We start from the raw sequence: 20,961 nt of genomic DNA on the forward strand, positions 1-20,961 counted from the left end.
AGTGTCAAGTCTTCTAACTAAGAGATGGAAGGTTGAGAAATTTAAAGGGATCTTTCTATTTTCTTTTTTCAGAAAGTGATGAATAAAACTGTCAGGTGGAGACAACTGTATTTGACCTTCCCCAATAGAGAGAGAAATAAAATGGAGAGGGATCTAGATCTCTGATGAGAGAAAAGTTGTTAAAAACACCAAAGTACATTTGAATTCCTACTTAAAAGCATTATCTTTTTCAAGTCTTCCCACATCCTACCCCACCCCTGGCTTTGAGTGAAATGCAATTTATAAGACAAAATGATTCATTATCTAGAGATAAATTTACAAACTGACATAAGAGAACTGTCCCAGAGGCTACATTACCTATTCAAGTTTATTACAGTATCTTTAGTTCTTATTGCATATATTGTTACATGCCTTTTACAAGCCAGGGTTATCTATGCTATGTATGCTCAATTTAGCAGAAGTTATATCTACTGCTTCTCTCTTGAAAATCAGCAGCATGCAGTGCAATACGTGGTGTGCAGAGTTATTGTTTCAAAAAGTGAAAAACTACTTAGGTTTAACTGAGGAGGAACATGATCTTTATTGGCTTATATGCAAAGTTTAATTTTGGTTTTATGCAGAGTTTGCATAGTTCATGATTACTTTCTAATGAAAAACTAGATGTGTTGTCAGTGACCTTGGAGAAGATCAGGTGACAGTAGCAAACAGAAAAATTTGAAGAAGAGGCATAACTTTTAAAGTAGAAAGGTCAGCAAGAACTGCCTGAAACAAAAAACAAAAGGAATGATTAATATCGGCATTCTGATCAGCAAAGTGAAGCCTATGAAATAAACACAGAAACACCTTTACAATGTAATTCTGATATCAACACACTCTAAGTTCTTCAGATTGGTCCCAAATCTCTGTACTGAAGCTACAACCTTCTTTCTCTTTTCTGAACATCTTAATGTTAGAACATGTGCAAAATACTCAAATGTGCAGTAGAAAATAATCTGGACTTTAGTCTTGAGCCTTCTTCAAATATACAAGGTAGCATGAGTTTATAAGAGGTCTAACATTTCAACTTGCTTCTATAAATAAACGTACATTATGAATCCTAGTCCCGTTATACTAAGGAGTAACTGACTTTAGGAAATCACTTTAAGATGGAACTAATGTTTACTCAGTTGCAAGATGCATAAACATCCTCTTCCCTTTAAACAAAGAATGTAGGCAGCTATTTTAAGGATAAAATGTACATTTCTATGACAGATAACAAATAGAGTAATATTGTAAGCCGCTATTTAATTGAACCATGCTTCAGGTGTAAGATATACTATTGAAAAGAAACGAGCTTTAAATAATTAACTCACAACTAAAAATAAACAAAAAGCCCATGTATCTTTACTATATCATCCAAACACATGCTCTTTAATTCTTTCAACTAGTTTGTCTTTGTTCTATGAGCATATGAACAATTATAAGAAAATGCAACATAAGCCCCAATAGTTTCTATTAAAACTACTAGGTATCTTGTTTCCTGTAATGGTTATAGTGGTTTCCCATAATAATCTTGTTTATGACTTCTTCACAAGAACATTGTTTTCAAGTAATTAAGGAATTCTGAACACTTAATATTACTTAGCTCAAAACTTATGAGTTTTACCCAAGTTAAAAAATTAGTCTGCGAGTAATGTGTGTCCTATGCATCTGATACTAAAGTGCCCGAGCCTGGCAATCTCTCAGGAACTATTTCCATCCCATCTGAGTGAAACTTATCCTTACTTCAGCTGCAGCCAGTGATGTCACCTCCATCAGGTTCACTGCTCGGAAAGCAAACACAGCAGCTGCCAGGACTGGAAAAGAATGCACACTATTTCAACTGCTGGGCTGGTCTACTCATCAGCCAGGCAATTTTACTGCTATGCCCACAACCCACGATGAGGGCTCAGAATTAGTGCTTCACAACTGTATCCTGCATTCTGAGTTAAGGCCTTGTGATGAATGGAAATTGTCTCCTCTGGAGAACAGTGGCTTGATGGTGCAGTTTTGGGGAAAAGGGAAATTTTAGTGGTTTTAAAAAAGCCATTTTATAAATTGTTTCATACCTATAACTTCAATTGTAACAATTTTTAAATGGCATGAAGATCTAATGACTATCTTATAAATAAAGATTTATTTTGATGCAGGTGTTTCTTACTGATGCAATGGAGAGGCTTCTGAGAAGTTATATGCAGACTGAATTTTTAAATATATCAGATGATGTTTCATATGTATCAAGGAGGTATCCTGATAAAAATGTGACAATAAATTCTTTCCTTAAAAATATTTTTATACTATTTTGTTATATTTATATTTTTACGCTCAGCATTGACTTTCTTAGAGGGTCATAAATGGATACGTCTGTGGGGCGGGCTACTGTGGGATTGATCCTGACATTTACATTAATGTTGGCCACAGAAAAAGAAGTTGAAACTTTGAAAAGAAAATAAACCAAACCATTATAGAACATCCTGAAGGTCAATAATATATACTGACTAGAAAACATTTGGATTTTTGTTCCCATTAATCATCTGCATATGAAAAGAGAGTAATGCTGACATGAGTTATGTCTTATTATATAATCTACCATAAAACTTTGTGAAAGTGAATGAGTCATCATGAACAATGGAAGGACCATGTAATAGGTTCAGGCAACTCTGATAAGGAAACGGTACTACCTGGAGGTGACTCTTGACTTCTCCCCATTTTTTTCATCACCAGTAGTGGTAGTACATTCCCTACCCAACAAGTCCTTAAAGTTTAGAAAATGAATGGTAAGGAATCTTTAAAATTATTTGCAAGACTCGTTCCTAAGTATATTGCATAGATAATGCAAATTTTTTTTTAAATGTATTTTTACTATGGAAGTAATAATAATGATAATAGCAGTTAATTCTAATACCAAAAATGAGTTAAGTACTATTGTTAGCCCCATTTTACTAATGTAGAAACTGAGGCACTGTGAGTTTGGATGACATATTCAGAGTCACACAGGTAGAAAATAGTAGAGTGACTACTCAACTCTGGCCCTAGAGCTCAAGCATTTAACCACTATGTGATGACATTTTTGAGATTGAAGGTAAGCAGTAATGACTCATCCCTGATATAGAAATCTGTGTGCTTTCCTAAGAATCACCTTCTCTTTTGTCTCTCAGAATAGTTTTCCCCTGGCAGAAACCATAATGGAAAAGAATATAAAAAAGACTATATATACATGTATAACTGAGTCACTTTGTTGTACAGAAGAAATTAACCCAACATTGTAAATAACTATACTTCAATTTAAAAAAAAAAAAAAGAATGGTTTTCCAGAGATGGCCTGAAGGATGATGGATGGTGGTCCTGGGCTCTGGACCACCTGATAGGGGTCATGCCTGTGGAGTAGAAGTCAGGATACAGGTCTCTTAATTTCCCCAGATAGAGGCCGAGTGACTGGGAAGCACAGGCATTTTTCGAGGGGACAACAGATTTTGGACAGTTTGTCAAAAAAAGCATTAGAACTAGTTAGGAAAATTCTGGGAGAAAAATACATGGTAGTGGTTAAAACAAAATTTAAAAAGTCATCAGCTGGGTTTATTTAATATGTAACAAGGGATATAAGAGACCTGGGGCAAAGAATTTACCCTTTAATTGAAATGGAGAAAACTTAAGTACCTAAAGTCCCTCAGCTTCCATTTTTACAAGAATATCAAAGAAAACCATTTCTGTGGACCAACAACTTCTTTATAGTTTTCTAATATCTGGAATCATATTTGAAAATGGAGACATTTTAGGAGTTAAGGGTTGTGGTCACTATTTCCTTTTTTGAGTATAATTTAACGGAGTTGGTGAAAGCTTGACAGGATGGTCAAATTTTCCGCTGTAGCAGGAAAGAGTTTTACATGGTGGGAAATATAGTTTTTCCAAAGGCAGATAAGAGGGGGAATAAAAGAGTAGTTACTAATTGACTTCAGCATCCAAAATGCTTATGTGCTCACAACCTTTATTTATCTTGGTGTCACATCACAGAAGTTCCTTTCCGTCTGCTTCATGATTGCTTTGCCCAGTACTTCCTCACAGCAGGTTTATTTGCCAAGGAAAACAGGTCTATACTTCGGGATATTTTCTTTTTTAATTAAAAAAAAATTTTTTTTTTTTTTTTGGCTGTGTTGGGTCTGCATTGCTGAGTGTGGGCTTTCTCTAGTTGCAGCGAGCGGGGGTTACTCTTTGTTGCAGTGCGCAGGCTTCTCATTGTGGTGGCTTCTCTTGTTGCGGAGCATGGGCTCTAGGCACGCGGGCTTCAGTAGTTGTGGCTTGCGGCCTCTAGAGTGCAGGCTCAGTAGTTGTGGCCCATGGGCTTAGTTGCTCCACGGCACATGGGATCTTCCCAGACCAGGGCTCGAACCCGTGTCCCCTGCATTGGCAGGCGGAGTCTTAACCACTGCGCCACCAGGGGAGTCCTGGGATATTTTCAACTGAAGTCATGCTTCATATGAAATATAGAAAATCAAATATTTACTTTTGGTCTTTTAAACTTTTCTCATTACTTTAATTTTAAGCAACTCTATCATGAACATTAAGACACCTATGCTTTAAACTGTTCTTCAAAAGGCCCTAATTATTCACAATTGAAACCAGTAATATTTACTAAAATATTTCGAAAGACTACATAAGCTCACTTGAGCAAAAAAGGTGGTCACAAAATATTCAGCCCCAAAAATGTATAAAATAATCAAAACTAACATATATACACATCTACATGCAATTACCTACCCTATGGCTCTTTATCTGAATTCCATGGTAGGAATTCCCATTAGTCTAATTCCATTTCTAGATGTTCTACAATTCTTCTCTGTTGATTTCTTTTTTTTAAATAAATTTATTTATTTGCTTATTTTTACTTTTGGCTATGTTGGGTCGTTGTTTTGATGTGCAGGCTTCTCATTGCAGTGGCTTCTCTTGTTGCAGAGCATGTGGGCTCTAGGCGCAGGGGCTCAGTAGTTGTGGCACTTGGGCTTAGTTGCTCCGCGGCATGTGGGATCTTCCTGGACCAGGTATCAAACCTGTGTCCCCTGCACTGGCAGGTGGATTCTTAACCACTGCGCCACCAGGGAAGCCCCTCTGTTGATTTTTTAAAAACACTCAGAGAAAGTGAATGGATGCAATAGTGTGAACTGCATTTCTACCTATACATCAATAACTTTTTAATTACTGTATTAAGCTTACAGCAAAGTACGTGGCTTAGAGCAAATGCAGCATTCAACATTTATTTCTCTTTCACTTCAGTTTGCTGAGGGGTGATAAGTCACAGAATGGGAGACTTTAAATTGGAAGACGCTTTGAAGGTCTTCCAATTCAACATTTCTTTCATGATAGAAAACCTCTTAACCCTTCAGATGACAGTTAAAAAGCCCATTCTACTTTTGGAAAGTCCTAATTATTAGAAAGTACTTTCTAATACTGAGCCCATTTCTTTAACATGCTCTAATGTTTTCTGAAATGATACAAAAAGCTACATACAATACTCTTCAAAATTTATGCCCTACCCAGAAGAGTTATTTGGTAGAAAATCTAAAATCCTGTTACCTGAGAAATGGTAGCAAAAAACAATACTACTTAGCCTGGAAAATAGAAGACTTTGAGGAAAGGAGGGGGTGAGAGAGTAGAAAAAAACATGATGATGATCCTGGTTTAACAGTAGTACATTCTAACAAGTTATATTATCCAGGGACTTCCCTGGCGGTCTAGTGGTTAAGACCCCGTGCTTCCTCTGCAGGGGTTTGATCCGTGGTGGGGGAACTAAGATCCCACACACCATGTAACGTGGCCAAAAAAAAAAAAAAAAGTTATATTATCCAGAAATGAAATGGGCTACTTGGTAAGACAGGGATTATCCAACACTGAATGTTCAGGCACAGGATAAGGACTGCCTGTTAGAAATATTTAAAAGAAGTTATACCTGATGACCTCTAGGATCCCCTTTTGTCTCTAGATTGTATGCATCACTGACATTCAGCCAAAAGAGGTGATGGCAGACCAGTTTTTCCTAACTCATATTTGTACGGGCTTTAAAAACCACTGAGATAGAAGGATACTGGGAGTTGTTAAAAACCCCAGTAAATGATATCTCTCATTATACCAGGGGCAACATTTATCTTCATGGTACTTTATTATTACCTCAATTTTCCTTTTCAAAATGCCATCTAATTACTCGAATTTTCAGCATTCAAAAATATGTTAATATGGTACCTAGAGAATCTTCTGCAAGAAAAGGGTCATCAATTAAGCATTATTTCCAAATGGCCCAGAGAGGTGTCTTTACAATGCTATCACTGGGTAAAGATTAAATAATTTGTTCAATGTCACAAAACTGGAGAAGGTTGGAACCAGCATTCTCTGCTCTCCATGTGAAAACCCTGTAATACTTATTTGAATTCCCTGATAATTTCAATGATAAAAATAACTGAGTCGATTTTACACACAGAGAAGCAAAATAATATAAGAAATCTGTGCCCTATGTGTTATCACACAGTTGCCCTCTGTGTATATCTGTTGTAAGAACTTAATTATTAAATAAGAGATAGATTTGTGGCTTTCTGAAAAAAAGATGAATTTCTTTTTGGCTTAAGAGAATATGTAAAAGGGGAAACTCAGTTACCAGGGCAGGAGTTAGAGACTGTTAGCAACAAGGAAAAGGTTTTGAGTTCAGTATAAACTAGTCCAGAAGAGCTGAGATTTCAACTATGCAGGGAGACTCAGTCTCAGTTTGGATTTTAGGTAGTAGTTGAGAAAGGGCACAGAACAGAACACTAAGGTAGTCACAGGAGTCAGGAAAAAAACAGAAGTATACCTACACTCTGCTGTGCAAACCTCACAGGTGCTGAGACCGTAAGCCCTGGCTGGATTAAAAGCAGGGGAGGGGAGCTGGACATTCCTAGAAGTGACGAAAAAGGACTAGGAATAGACGTGATGGGCAGTTATGCAGACCTATTTAGATTGCAGAATCTCAGTGCTTGTCTTCTAAGGCAGATAAATCTACTAAATGTTCATGAATTAGAAATGAAAGACAACTGTAGACTCAAATTCCAATTACAGATGGTGAATATCAGAAAGCAAAGGGGCTTTACTATAAAAAGAGCATGTGTTTTACAAACAAGCACTTACTCTTACCAGCAAGAATTTCCAGAGAGTTGTACCCTAGGATTCTATCCCACAAAAGCAAGAGTTGATCTGTAGCTAAGTATCCAGAGAAAGCTCGAACCATCCATTTAAACGATATGCGAAGTCTGTAAGCAAAGAAAAAAAAGAAATTTTACCAGTGGAATTTTTTCTCATCAAAAAGCAGTATCAGAAGAACTCAACCAGTTCCATTATTAGATAACTCCTTTGTGGGTCTGAAAAATCACATGGGCATTTAAAACTCAAGCACTCTACATATATACAATGGAATACTACTCAGCCATAAAAAAGAATGAAGTAATGCCATTTGCAGCATCATGGATGGACCTAGTGATTATCATACCAAGTGAAGGAAGTCAGAAAGAGAAAGACAAATACCACATGAAATCACTTATATGTGGAATCTAAAATATGACACAAATGAACTTATGTATGAAACAGGCTCACAGACATAGAAAACAGACTTGTGGTTGCCAAGGGGGAGGGGGGAGAGATAGATGGGGAGTTTGGGATTAGCAGATGCAAACTACTACGGTATTGAATGGATAGACAACAAGGTCCTACTGCTGTAGGTCCTACTGTTCCTACAAGGAACTATATTCAATATTCTGTGATAAACCATAATGGAAAGAATATGAAAAAGAATGTATGTATATGTATAACTGAAACACTGCTGTGATTAACACAATATTGTAAATCAACTATACTTCAATAAAATAAATTTTAAAAACCCTCAAATACTCTATTAAAAGCTGTAAAAAGTACAATGGTGAGAAACCATGAGTCCTCAAATTAGTGGTCTCAAAAGCATTAAGAGGGCTTCCCTGGTGGGGCAGTGGTTGAGAGTCCGCCTGCTGATGCAGGGGACACGGGTTCGTGCCCTGATCCGGGAAGATCCCACATGCCGCAGAGCGGCTGGGCCCGTGAACCATGGCTGCTGAGCCTGCGCGTCTGGAGCCTGTGCTCTGCAACAGGAGAGGCCACAACAGTGAGAGGCCCGCATACAGGGAAAAAAAAAAGCATTAAGAGAAAGAATTATATTCCTGAGTCCTACTTTATGTTATAGTTCATTCTTTAGAAAACTCACTTCTACATTCTGTTTTTCAGGGTGTGTACTAATTAGCTATCAATGAGGTGATCTTATAGTCTTAACAGTTCCAGGCAAGCCTAGAACATTTGAATTTTTATTCAAGATACTTGAAAGAGCTTGATAGCTGCACATTTTTCCAATTCAATAAATTATATTCCTACATTTCACTCAAATGGCTACAAAGGATGAAAAAAGACAAAGAAAACTAGTTTTAAAGCTATAGGGGGACTTCCATGGTGGCACAGTGGATAAGAATCCGCCTGCCAATGCAGGGACACAGATTCGATCCCTGGTCTGGGAAGGTCCCACATGCCATGGAGCAGCTAAGCCGGTGCCTCAAACCACTGAGCCTGCACTTTAGAGCCCGTGAGCCACAACTATTGAGCCCATGCACCTAGAGCCTGTGCTCTGCAACAAGAGAAGCCACCGCAAGGAGAAGCCCGCACACCACAATGAAGAGTAGCTCCTGCTCACTGCAACTAGAGAAAGCCTGCGCACAGCAACGAAGACCCAACGCTGCTAAAAATAAAAAATAAAATCAAATCTTAAAAAAAAGAAAAGCTATAAGGGACCTTAGAAATAGATCTCTGATTTGAAACCCTTAGTTTTATAGAGGATGTCATCAGAACTCTGAAAAATCAACCAGAAAATTCAATTAAATTCTATTTTGCAAAAAAAAAAAAAAAAAAAAAAAAAGTCCTAAGAAGTATGAGATCCTACTGTTTCATAAATAGGTTACGTTACAATAACAATTTATCTCTAGAATCAGGAAACAAACTCTTTGGCTTTGGTGCCTGAAGAGATTAAATAGTCTCTCAATTTCTGTACTATTGGCAATTAAACATCACTTGACTGCCCCTGAGAGGTTCTAGCCAAATTCTTTGTTAAAACTGTTATACAGATAAACATCTGTACTTTTTCCTAAAAGAGAAAATGGGATTGAGAGATTGCCTTTGTTGGTGTCACATTAACTTTCTTGAGACTGAAAAAGGACCCCCCAGGTTTCAGAAATTCCTCAATACTAGATAACTATTGTTCTAATATAACAAAATACATGTAGGCAGTAGTATTGATAAATCAAGATTTTTGGTTGGTTTTAGAATTTCTGTTTATAGATGCCAAAGAAACTTTTAGCCACCAATTATTTTAAATTTAAATAATTTACTAACTTTTAAGCCTAAATTATTAACTTCAACTAGTTTCATTTTACTGGATCTCTCAGTGTCTTATTAGAACAACAGCACCACACATCATGCCTTCTGCTCCCTAGTACACATCACAGATTCAATTTCTTAGAAATACAGTTTATTGAGGTATAATTTATGTATAGTAGAATTTGCCCTTACTAATGCACAATTCTGAGTTTTGTTAAGAACCAAATGGAAATTTTAGAACTGATAAATACAAAAACAACAAAAACAATAACAACAACAGCAACAAAACAGCCCTCACTGGATGGATCCAATAGCAAAATGGAAATAACCATTGAGAGAGCCAGTGAATTTAAATATAAATCAATAGAAGTGTCCAATCTGAACTACAGAGTAAAAAGGATTGAAAACAAAATGAACAGAGCTTCAGGAAGCTGTGAGATAAGACTAAAAGTTTTAATATTTGTGTCCCAGAAGAAAAGGATAATGAGTGTGGTGCAGAAAAAAATATTTGAATAATGGTTGAAAACTTCCTAAATTTGGCAAAAGAAATAAGCCTCAAATTAAGATGTTAAGCAAACCCTAAACAGGATAAACCCAAGAAATCCATGTCCAGATACATCATAATCAAACTGCTAAGATCTAAAGACAACGATCTTGACAGCAGCCACAGAAAAACAATAATTGATATTATTTCTTCCTGACATGTTTTGTAGAATTTGCCCATGAAACCCTCCAGGCCTGGAGTTTATTTGAAAGTAGAAGGGATAAATTAAAGATGTATATTGTAAATCCTAGGGCACTGTTATAGACTGAATGCTTGTGTCCCCATTCCCACCCCCAAATTCATATATTGAAATTACCCCCCAATGTGATGGTATTAGGAAAGAGGTGTGTGGCCTTTGGAAGTTAATTAGCATTAGATAAAGTTATGAAGGTAGGTCCTCATGTTTGGGATTAGTGCCTTCGTAAGAGTCATGTGAGAGCTTCTTTTTCTTCTCTGCTCTCCATCATGTGAGGATACAATGAGAAGCAGTCTGCAACTTAGAAGAAGGTCCTCTGGAACTCAACCATGCTAGCAACCTGATCTTAGACTTCCAGTCTCCAAAACTGTGAGAAATAAATTTCTGTTGTTTATAAGCCATACAGTTTATGGTAATTTGTTATAGCAGACTGAACTAAGACAGACACTTATCAAAATATATTTTTAGAAAGGTATAAATAATAATCCAATACTGGAGATAAAATGGAGTAAAAAATTATTCAATTCAAAAGTAGGCAGGAGGGGAAACTTCCCTGATGGTCCAGTGGTAAAGAATCCACCTTACAATGCAGGGCACACAGGTTCGATCCCCGGTCAAGGAACTAATATCCCACATGCTGTGGGGCAACTAAATCCACGTGCTACAACTACTGAGCTCATGCGCCTCAACTAGGGCCTGCGTGCCACAAACTACAGAGCCCACACGTTCTGGAACCTGCATGCCACAACTACAGAGCCCACCTGCCCTGGAGCCTGCGCGCCACAACTAGAGAAGAGAAAACCTGCATGCCATGACTAGAGAGAAGCCCGCATGCTGCAACGAAAGATCCTGTATGCCTTGACAAAGATCCTGTGTGCCGCAACTAAGACCCAATGCAGACAAAAATAAAGACAATAAATAAATAAATAATAAATAAATTAAAAACAAACAAACAAACAAACAAAAGTAGGCAGGAGGGACTTCCTTGGTGGTCCAGTAGTTGAGAATCCGCCTTTCAATGCAGGGGACATGGGTTTGATCCCTGGACGGGGAACTAAGATCCCACATGCTGTGGGGCAACTAAATCCTTGCACCACAACTAGAGAGAAGCCTGCATGCTGCAATGAAAGATCCCGTGTGCCACAACTAAGACCCGATTTGGCCAAAAATAAATAAATAAATATTAAAAAAAAAAAAAAGTAGGCAGGAAAAGAGGACAAAAAGAATAAAGAGCACATGGGACAAACAAAAAAATGTCTATCAAGATAGTAAATAATATCAATTGATATTACTTTAATCCAATAATATCAATTACATTAAATGTAAATGGAATAAACACACCAATTAAAAGACAAACTGCCACACTGAAAGACCCAAGTATACTTTTGACAAGAAAGCCACCTGAAAAGTAAAGACACTGATAATCAATACGTTAAAAGTAAAAAGACAGAAAAGAATACACTATACAAATTGTAATAAAAAGAAAGCTGGAATGGCTATATCAGACATAGTAGATTTATTGCTAGGAAAAGACATTACCTAATGATAAAAAGATCAATTCTCCTAAAAACAGAGTCAAATACATGAAGTAAAAATATACATAGCAATGCAGAAATAAAAAGACAAATTCACAATTATAATTGGAGGCTCTAACACTTCTTTCTCAATAATCAATAGAAAAAGTAGAAGAAAATTAACAAGTGTATATAAGTCTTGAACATTATCAACAAACTTGACTTGATTACCACTTACGGAACATTCTGCTCAACACTAGCAGCATACAAATTCTTTTCAAGTGTACATGGAAGATTCATCAAGATAGATCATATTCTGGGTCATAAAACAAACTGCAACACATTTAAAAGAACTAAAATCTTATGAAGCACATTGTCTAACTGTAACAGAATTACAATAGAAATAATAACAGAAAGACATAATATCTTTCCAAATATTTAGAAATTAAACAATGCAGTTTTATATAAACTATGGTCAAAGAGGAAGTCACAAGAGAAATTAAGAAACATTTTGAATTGAATGAAAGTGAAAACATAACACATCAAAATTTGTTGAGTGGAGGTAAAGCAGTGCTTTGAGGGCAATTTATAACATTATTGCTTCCATTAGAAAAGAAGAAATGTCTCAAATTAATTATCTAAATTTCACCTTAAACAAGTAGAAAGACAAGACCAAAACAAAACTAAAGCAAGTATACAGAAGGAAATAACAAATAAAAGAGCATAGGGCTTCCCTGGTGGCGCAGTGGTTGAGAGTCCGCCTGCCGATGCAGGGGACATGGGTTTGTGCCCCGGTCCAGGAAGATCCCACATGCTGTGGAGCGGCTGGGCCCGTGAGCCATGGCCGCTGAGCCTGCACATCCAGAGCCTGTGCTCCGCAACGGGAGAGGCCACAACAGTGAGAGGCCCGCGTACAGCAATAAAAAAAAAAAAAAAAAAAAAAAGAGCATAACTCAATGAAACCAAAAATAGAAAAACAAAATCAATGAAACCAAAAACTGATTCTTTCAAAGAAGAATAAAATTAATAAACCTCTGGCCAGAATAATCAAGAAAGAGAAACAAGATACAAATATCAATCTCAGGAATGAGAGCGGTAATGTCACTCTGATTCTATAGATATTGAAAGGCTAATTAAGAATTATTATGGAATATTATGAATAATTTATGTCCATAAATATGATAACAGATAAAATGCACTAAGTACTCAAGAAGGAGATATCCTGAAGAGTCCTATATCTAGTAAAAAAATTAAATTCTAAATTAAAAACCTTCCAATAGCATTAGTTTTAATTCATGAAAGCCTTTTAATAATTGATTTCTAGCCTGATAATTAAATTTTTATATTTTCTCTTGCATCAGAATTTTAATGTTTATCATAATTCACTGAAATAAATTTGTTCCTTTTAATGATTAAAGTGTATAAATAGACTAGAAAAAAGCCAGGATTTTAGCTTCTAGCAATAAACTAAATGTCTTCACTCTAGTAAGGAAAAGCATAGTTATATTCAAATATTCATTTCACAGTAGTAAAATAAAGGTCAGTTTACCACAAGGAAAAATGACTTGTATGTAATATAAAATATTTCTGCCATATTCTTGTTTTATAATATTAATTATTAATAAAATCCTGTTTTTTAATGTCTACAAAAGAAAGAGTGTCACCTAGGTGTTATCAACGGATGATATGAGGTGTTGTTTTATAAATGGCATTTCTAAGATCTAAAATGTCTGAAATTCGATGGTGATTTTAGAATGGAGATATAGATGTATATATGTATATATATATATGGAGATATATATGTATATATACATATATATCAATATATAAACATATACATATTCAATCTTTAAACAACTCTATGAGGTAGGAATTCCCTTGATTTTAAAGATGAATAAATTAAATTATCTTGACTTAAAGAAAGAAATTGAGGCTTAGGTAAATTAAATAATTTTATCAGGATTTTATAGTTTAGTAGAGATAGAATTTGAATCTGGGTCTGTCTCTTAAACCCATCCACCCACTCATCCATCGGCTATGGATTCTATTTCCCATTAACTACTTCTGTGGTCTCAAAGAGTTAGTGTTCCTTTCAAATATGCCCTTATATAGGAGAAAATGGTTACACAGAAACGAAGACAGTAACAAAACACTGATAAATCATTTGGAAATTTCTGTTGCCTTAAGACACTGTTAATTAAAAAAGAGAAAAGAGAACCAATAATAATGAGGTCCACAGGTACCCTACATATTCATTGATAACTCATACTGAGATAAATGAACAAAAATTCAAGCTTTTGAAGAAAAAAAATCACAGTGTACAACCATTGGTAAATAATCGATCTAGATTCCTTTAATGAAAGCCAGCAAACTTTAACTTTTCTGTCTTTCATAAGTTGTTTTCTGATAAATTTGGCCTAAACTGACTTAATTTTAGTATTATCACATTTCTCAGGTAGTATTTGTTTCCACAAATTTTTGCCTCAGTTTGGCCAATACCTTTCATTATGAATAGAAATTAGTTCTTTTAGTGATTCTTGTACCAAGCACAAAAATCCAAGCAAATAAGAATTTATTAGGATTTTGGTAAGTCTCTCAAGAATTTCTGTCACAATGTCGAGTTATAATTTACTACTTGATAATTATTGTTTTATTGGGGAGACTGTTAGTCTAATGTCTCTGAAAAATTACTGTATCTTTGATGATGAAAAAGAGCCTTCTGATATCAATTTATTCTTCAATTAGGAGAGAAAAATACTCACGGTTGAGCCCCAATTTCTCGTAGATGATAAAAGAGTTGGGGGAGATAAGTTTGAAGAAGAGTTTCAAACAGCAGACAGAGTGACACGATACCCTGGATACAATAATAAATCACAAGAGAAATGCATAATTTAGTATTTAAAAATGAACTCTGCCATTAAATTATTCAAATGGAAATGAGAAAAAGATTATCAATATAAATATTTTTTCCTTTTTAACAACGATAGGCTCCCCACGTAACCTGGCATGTAGTAATGTTAGGAATTCAAGGAAAACGTCATTTTATAGAAAAACCTGCTTCTCTGTAAGTCATATAGTATCACGTAGGCCCAGCAAAATTAGTTTTTTCTGGATGCATTCCAGTTTCCAGGTATTTCTCTGGTGCTACAGCCACACCCTTCACTTTCTCCTCCATATGTCCCTTCCCTTCCAGCTGTCTCACCCATCAGGGAGAATATTTCCTGCTTTTTTAACTCTTTCATTGAAATCCATCCCCAGAGAAAGACTAACTGTTTGAAATTTGCATCAGGAAGTTATCAAACAAGAATGTTTGATTACTTAGTATAAGGATAACTTTTTTAAAAACTGAAATCCACTTTTTTAAAAGGGCATTATCTGTAGAGCACAAAGTAGATGGTTTTTCAAGTGCATTTATTACTTGACAACTCTGAATAAAGTCTTTCTTGCAGCTCAGCATTCCTCAGCGTTGATCTTTGTAAGGAAGTTTTAATCCTCTTTTTGAATTTCTAAAGAAATAAGGCTGTCATGGTTCCAAATAGTTAAGTCTGGCTGCAAGCCAGAAAAGGAGATGACTGCCTGTTAAGTCTTTATTTCACTGAATAAAGAAAGGGCAGAGGCAGGGCTGTCCCAATCAATCAGCTGAAAAAGGACACCTTAGGGTCAGCACGGATATAGAGAAGGCACATCCAGAGTTGCTCAGTGGCAAGCTTCAGTGGTCTGCACAGGGAAAACATCACGGGTATCTACTGGGCAGCCAGTTAAAAACATTTTTTTGAAACTCTGAAGCGTAAAATGGTACAGAATATGTGAGTAAGAAATCTGAGGCTAAGGATGAGTTATAAGAAAAAAGAATTATTAATATATTTTTGGTTATTCTAGATTAAATATTCATGCAATATAGGCATTAAATCAAGTTGTCTCAGAGAGAAGAAACCCAAGATAATTGGTGGTACTTCATTTGTTCATCTGTGACATCCTAGATTTCTGTTACTTGCCTGCTTTCACTAGCAATGTATGAGAGCAACAGTGGAGACAGAGGAAGGTGGAATAGGAATACACAGGAATGGCGGGGGGAGGATAATGAACTGCTATTTAGTTGAGTAGCGGTGACAGCCTCCTCTTTTGGGAAACTTGGTAGCCCTGACACATTCCAATTTTTAATGTTTTTTTCTGGAGAGTCAGTCAAGTTACCCACAAGCAGACCAAAGCAGGCTCAAAGACAGAAAAAGTATAACTGAAATAAAATAAACACTGCTTTTACTCAGGCTAAGGAGGGTGGGGGTGAGGGAAGGAAGATATGATAAAGGACTGGACAAAATAAAACAGATACAAATACTCAACTCCCAGTATGCTTCTCTTTGAGTTTCATGTTAAGGCCAAGGAGCCATCTATTGAATAAACACAAAGGAGATATCTAGTTTGATAACTGATAATTAGCCAAATTGAAAAATAAGGGACAAATAAATGTTTATTTTTCATTAACAAAGAAAAGATGATGATGATGATGATGATAATCGTAACGACAACAATAAAAACAGCAGCCATCTATTTACTGAACATCTGCCACGAGCCAAGTGCTACCCAGGTGCTTTGTACACTGCTCTACAGCACCACAGAAACTCATTATTAACTCTGAAATGAGTTTCAGAGAGGAGGAAACCAGCATTCAAAGAAGTTAGCCACCTTTGTCAAAGAAAACAATACAGACATTGCTATGTTTTTTCTTTCAACATATAAAAGATAATTTAAATGCAATTGATAAAAGGCTTTTTCCTCTCTAATTATTACTAAAACTATTTAAATATCAATTTCTTCTTCTCTTTCATTTATTCTATAGAAAAGTGTTGCTTGACCTCACAAATTAACATTTGTTTTTCTTAAGGAAAGGAAAAACAGATTAGAGTCTGCTTTGATCCATTTTTTCTTTTTTTTATGAACTTACAGAAGGATGAGAAGAGATAGAATGAAGTCTGAAGAAAAAACGCACATACATCTCACGGAATATCTGATACAATTTGGAAGGTTCATGGTACAGAAAACAAAGTGGTGCAACTGAAAGAACAAAAAAGTTAATTAATAATATTGCAGAACTACTAAAATTAAAAAAATAAGTTCACAAAACATGAAAGAATAAATATTTTCTAGTAATAATATTCATTCATAGACAAGTTTAGAATCACATATATATTCTTTTTTCATGTTGAAAAGGGAATATACGCACACATAAAAAACTGAGTCATTAAAAATTAAAAAGAAGGGAGTAAATTATAAAATATTATAATCTCAACAGTAGAATAAGAATGACACAATGGAACTATATAGGGATATTGAAAATTCAAAGTAACTTTTAAAAACTACATAAAGTCAAGTCTCTTTTTTTCAATTGAAATAATAAGAAAGTGACAATCAGGCAATTCATTTTTACTTTGTCCCACAAAGGATCTTTTGAAATTTTTAATTTTTGAAGTCAGGTAAGTAAAATATAAGATGATTTACGACTAGCTTTTAGAACGATGGTCTGCAACTAACTGAATTTGAAAATTAAAATTTTGATTAACAGTTTAGGCTATTGGTCTATATTGGCATATCTCAATATGTATCTAGACAGTTTTCATAGGCTTAAAATAAAACAACTCTAAGAATTTATTTCTCTAATGAATTTGAATTAAGTTTTCTTTTGTACCCAGTTCATGGCAGTTAAGCACAGGTGGGTCAACTCAACCAGACAGCTCATGGCTGACTGTCAGAAAGTCAGATTTTAAAATCAGATGCTGACCTGACAGTCTGATTATTCTGCACTTGCGAACGTGGTCATGCTTTTCATCTTTTCAACACTCAAGAATTTTAGGCAGCATAAATACACTATAATGCAGATATATAAAACTGCATTACCTAAATATTAATTTAATAACAGTGACTTACTTATTGGGTAATTTCATCTATGATATAGATCAGACAGGTAAGAAGGTCTTGGGCTCTATAATGTCCGTGATGCCCTGAGGGCAGTAGGCATTAAGTAAGCAGGGAAACCAGTGAGCCAACTCAGCTCACTTCCTTTTGACAACGTGAAAGGAAAAAATGATAAAAAATTTTAAATTCTGACAAAACAAAAATTCGATTATCTGGGATAAATGGCGGTGCACAGTATTACTGATGAATAAATTATCAAAAACTAGCATTGCAACTGAGAAATTTCACTTTTCTGAAGGGCAAAAGAGAGACAAATCAATTTTAGGGTGGTAAATATCTAAATACATCCAAAAAAACCCCTCCTTTTATATATATCTATAGGAAAAGACCTTTATGTTTTATATATATATATATATATATATATGTTTAAAAACTAACAGCCATGTCCTTTCACTTCAAAACTAATTTTAAAAAATTATTTTACTATCAAAATAAATTCCTACTTATTTAAATAGCCCCAACTGAGGTATTCTATACATTTAAAAAGAATAACTCTCATTCTAATTGCAACAACCTAAGAAAAAGCAATGTGGCACAAATACATGGTATTATTACAAATTCAAAATGAAGGTTTGGAATTCATTTACTTTTTGTGATGATGTATATTTTCCCCTCCAACTTCTTAAGTTATTGCTATTTAAAAACTTGTAATTTGAATCTAAAGGTTTTAAAGATTCAGTAATCATTAATGATCATTTCCAGTGAAGGAATGAAAGAGAATTTTAAAATCAGCACTTTTCTATAAACATATATAATATAGAAAACGTTATAATCAGTTATTATTCAAGATGCCACAATTGGTGATGTTGAATTCCCTTATATAGCTATGAAATGGAAAAGTTTTAGTCCATTACATATAATATGTAAAAAATCTTCTACATGACTTTATTTTCCATTTTAAGCATCTTTCCCTATTTGGTTCTTCCATAAAAATGAATGAGCTCATCATCTTTTTAACCAATTAAATACTGCACTATAGGAATTTATTTATGAAATCATAATATACTATACCTACAATAAAAACTTCATTAATCTACATATGTGGGAAAGGTTATAAGGCCAGTTTAAATTAGAGAAAAGTTTTGAATAAATTTTTAAAAGAGGAAAGTATTATAATTTTAAAGAAATACAGTAACTAAAACTAAAATGGCCTAGTACTATGTAGAGATCCTGGGGATAAGTTGCAATTATGCTAGTATACTGGTTCTAAATAAGTGGTCGCTGCTCTAAAGTATTTGTGGATGCTTAACATATTTTTCTAAAATAGTATAAACTGTATATTAAACATTTTGCATCACCTATTTCCTTAGCGAACTTTTCCCCCTTGGGTGTATAAACTTTAACCTATTAAAACAACCAGAAATGTGAATAGGCAGGAGTCAAAGATGTATTTTGTACCCTGAGAGTTGTTAGAAGATTTAAACTTTCCTGACGTTATTAACTGTTCTCCAAATCGCTCAAGTACATCTTTTAAAAACTAATTACTTGAAAAATGCTTGCAGTTGGAATTATCAAAATAAAAGAATAAAAGGGCTAACATTTTTTATTATTAAAGGTAAAAATTTATATTCTTAACCTTTTTAGGTTTTCTATTTTAAATTCCTCACATATTTATAAAAGAGAAATATGCTGGAACCTCACTATAATATTATGTGTTACATTATGAAATTTTTGTTGCTCAAGAGAATAAAGCCAAGGGCAGCATAATGCAGAATTCCTAGGCACTTTAAATCCTTTTCATTGTATGCTGGTTTTAAAGGTTTTATATTATGTCATTCACGATGACTGTCTGATGCGGAACACTTGAGGGGTTTTTTACAAAGAAAAGTGTTAATTTATCGCTGATTCTTTTTACAAAAGTAAACATTACTGTATATTTCTGTTTAGTCTAAAGGTTGGGGAGTAGGAATAGTTGGGACAACAATCTTCAACAAGCTAATATGTAATGCATGAAAATTTAAAAATTAAGTGGCACTTAAGGCATAGAGCATTCTTCCTCTTGCTAATCTTTGTTACGCTTCCTGCATTCCTCATTCAATGATACGTGAGGACACAAAGGTGCTCAGGGCTCTCAAACCTGCACATGCGTTTGTCACGTGTGCCTCAGGATGACTGGATGCTTCAATGTAATTGTTGCTGTGCACACCAGCCAGTCTGGAGAAATTACGAACTCACACTCAGTGTTGTCCCTCCCTTTGCGTTCTTTCTGACCTATTATTTTTTTTTAAAGACTTATGAGGATTAGTTTAGGAATTTAAGCAATCTCATTTTACATCTATTAGAACTAAATATCAATGTGTGGCTCTAAGTTCCATTGAATTAGAAAATGGAAAACCACAGAACCATTTTCCTGGTATGTTCAATTCTAATTTGACAAGCAATCGCCATCTGAGCAATTATGATGACCCTTTATTTGAAAAAACTTTTAATTGGACATATAAACAGATATCAAATCCAATGTTTAAAAATGTTCACAATAACATTGTTAAGTGTGTGGTTGATGTAATATAAAGTGTGATTTTCATGTTTAATTTTCCAAAGTGTAATAAAAACAGTGAATATTTTAAAGCCCAACTTACCATACATTGAAAATCCATGAAAAGGGATTACACCTAAAAAAATAAAAAAGTATTTCTTTTCAATTAGTATACCCACTGAATTATTAGGTAAACTTTAGAGGATTAAAGCCAAAAATAGTGAGGTTTCCTATTTTTGCTTCAACTTTGTTCATGCATGTCAGAAAGACTTAGTGATGGGTCACCAACAAAACGATAGGCTTTTTAATACCTTTAGAAAAGCAATCTAGAGGTTTTCAATATATATCCAGTTAACTTTCTATTGATAAAGTTGAAAATTGAGACTGTGAATATGTGTTACAAAAAACAGAACAAGGCAGATCACAGAACTAAGTTTAAGAACTAACTATAACGGTCTCAGGAAGTCAATAGATTAAGTCCTTCTTGAAGCAACTTCATCCTATATACTGGAGTCCAATCTGTTAAAAAATAAGTGAGCATTTCAAGGCACCTCTTATATAGATGCATTCCCTTATAAACTTACCACAAATTACATCACAGGATGTGGTTTAGAAAAAATATTGGCAGGAATATGGTACAAATTCAGTGTAATCTTTGGCAAGAATTATACACAAGTAAAGTGCACATCCATTTAGAAGAACATACTTGAAGCCTAACTTGGTATGCTAAACATCTTGTCACAGTCTAAGTGAAAAATTAGAACTCGTACAGCTTAGGTTCAAAATGGAAGCTCTGTAATATAAACACCACCATAGATCTAACACAGTACTAAATCAG

The 20,961-nt window shown here is 34.8% G+C and overlaps 1 protein-coding gene across 3 annotated transcripts in view; it reads right to left on the reverse strand.

Moving 5' to 3' along the window:
• Positions 1-244: 244 nt before the first annotated feature.
• Positions 245-20,961, reverse strand: part of TBC1D19 (TBC1 domain family member 19) — a 155,522-nt gene continuing 134,805 nt past the window's right edge. The window contains exons 13-18 of one of the 3 annotated variants that reach the window (XM_027103204.1): positions 20,227-20,259; positions 16,620-16,729; positions 14,440-14,531; positions 7,171-7,286; positions 1,765-1,835; positions 245-762 (exon numbers count right to left, since the gene is read on the reverse strand). In XM_027103204.1, the coding sequence (XP_026959005.1) occupies positions 688-762; positions 1,765-1,835; positions 7,171-7,286; positions 14,440-14,531; positions 16,620-16,729; positions 20,227-20,259 (497 nt within the window). In that variant the 3' untranslated portion in view covers positions 245-687. Of the gene's footprint in view, positions 763-1,764; positions 1,836-4,402; positions 4,487-7,170; positions 7,287-14,439; positions 14,532-16,619; positions 16,730-20,226; positions 20,260-20,961 lie in introns of those variants that run through there. The other 2 variants (XM_027103202.1, XM_027103203.1) reach the window with 2 other exon arrangements.

Source organism: Aethalodelphis obliquidens, unplaced genomic scaffold (genome assembly GCF_003676395.1).
Source record: "Aethalodelphis obliquidens isolate GAN/ISIS:26980383/991018 unplaced genomic scaffold, ASM367639v1 scaffold6, whole genome shotgun sequence".
NCBI classification, from domain to species: Eukaryota; Metazoa; Chordata; class Mammalia; order Artiodactyla; family Delphinidae; genus Aethalodelphis; species Aethalodelphis obliquidens.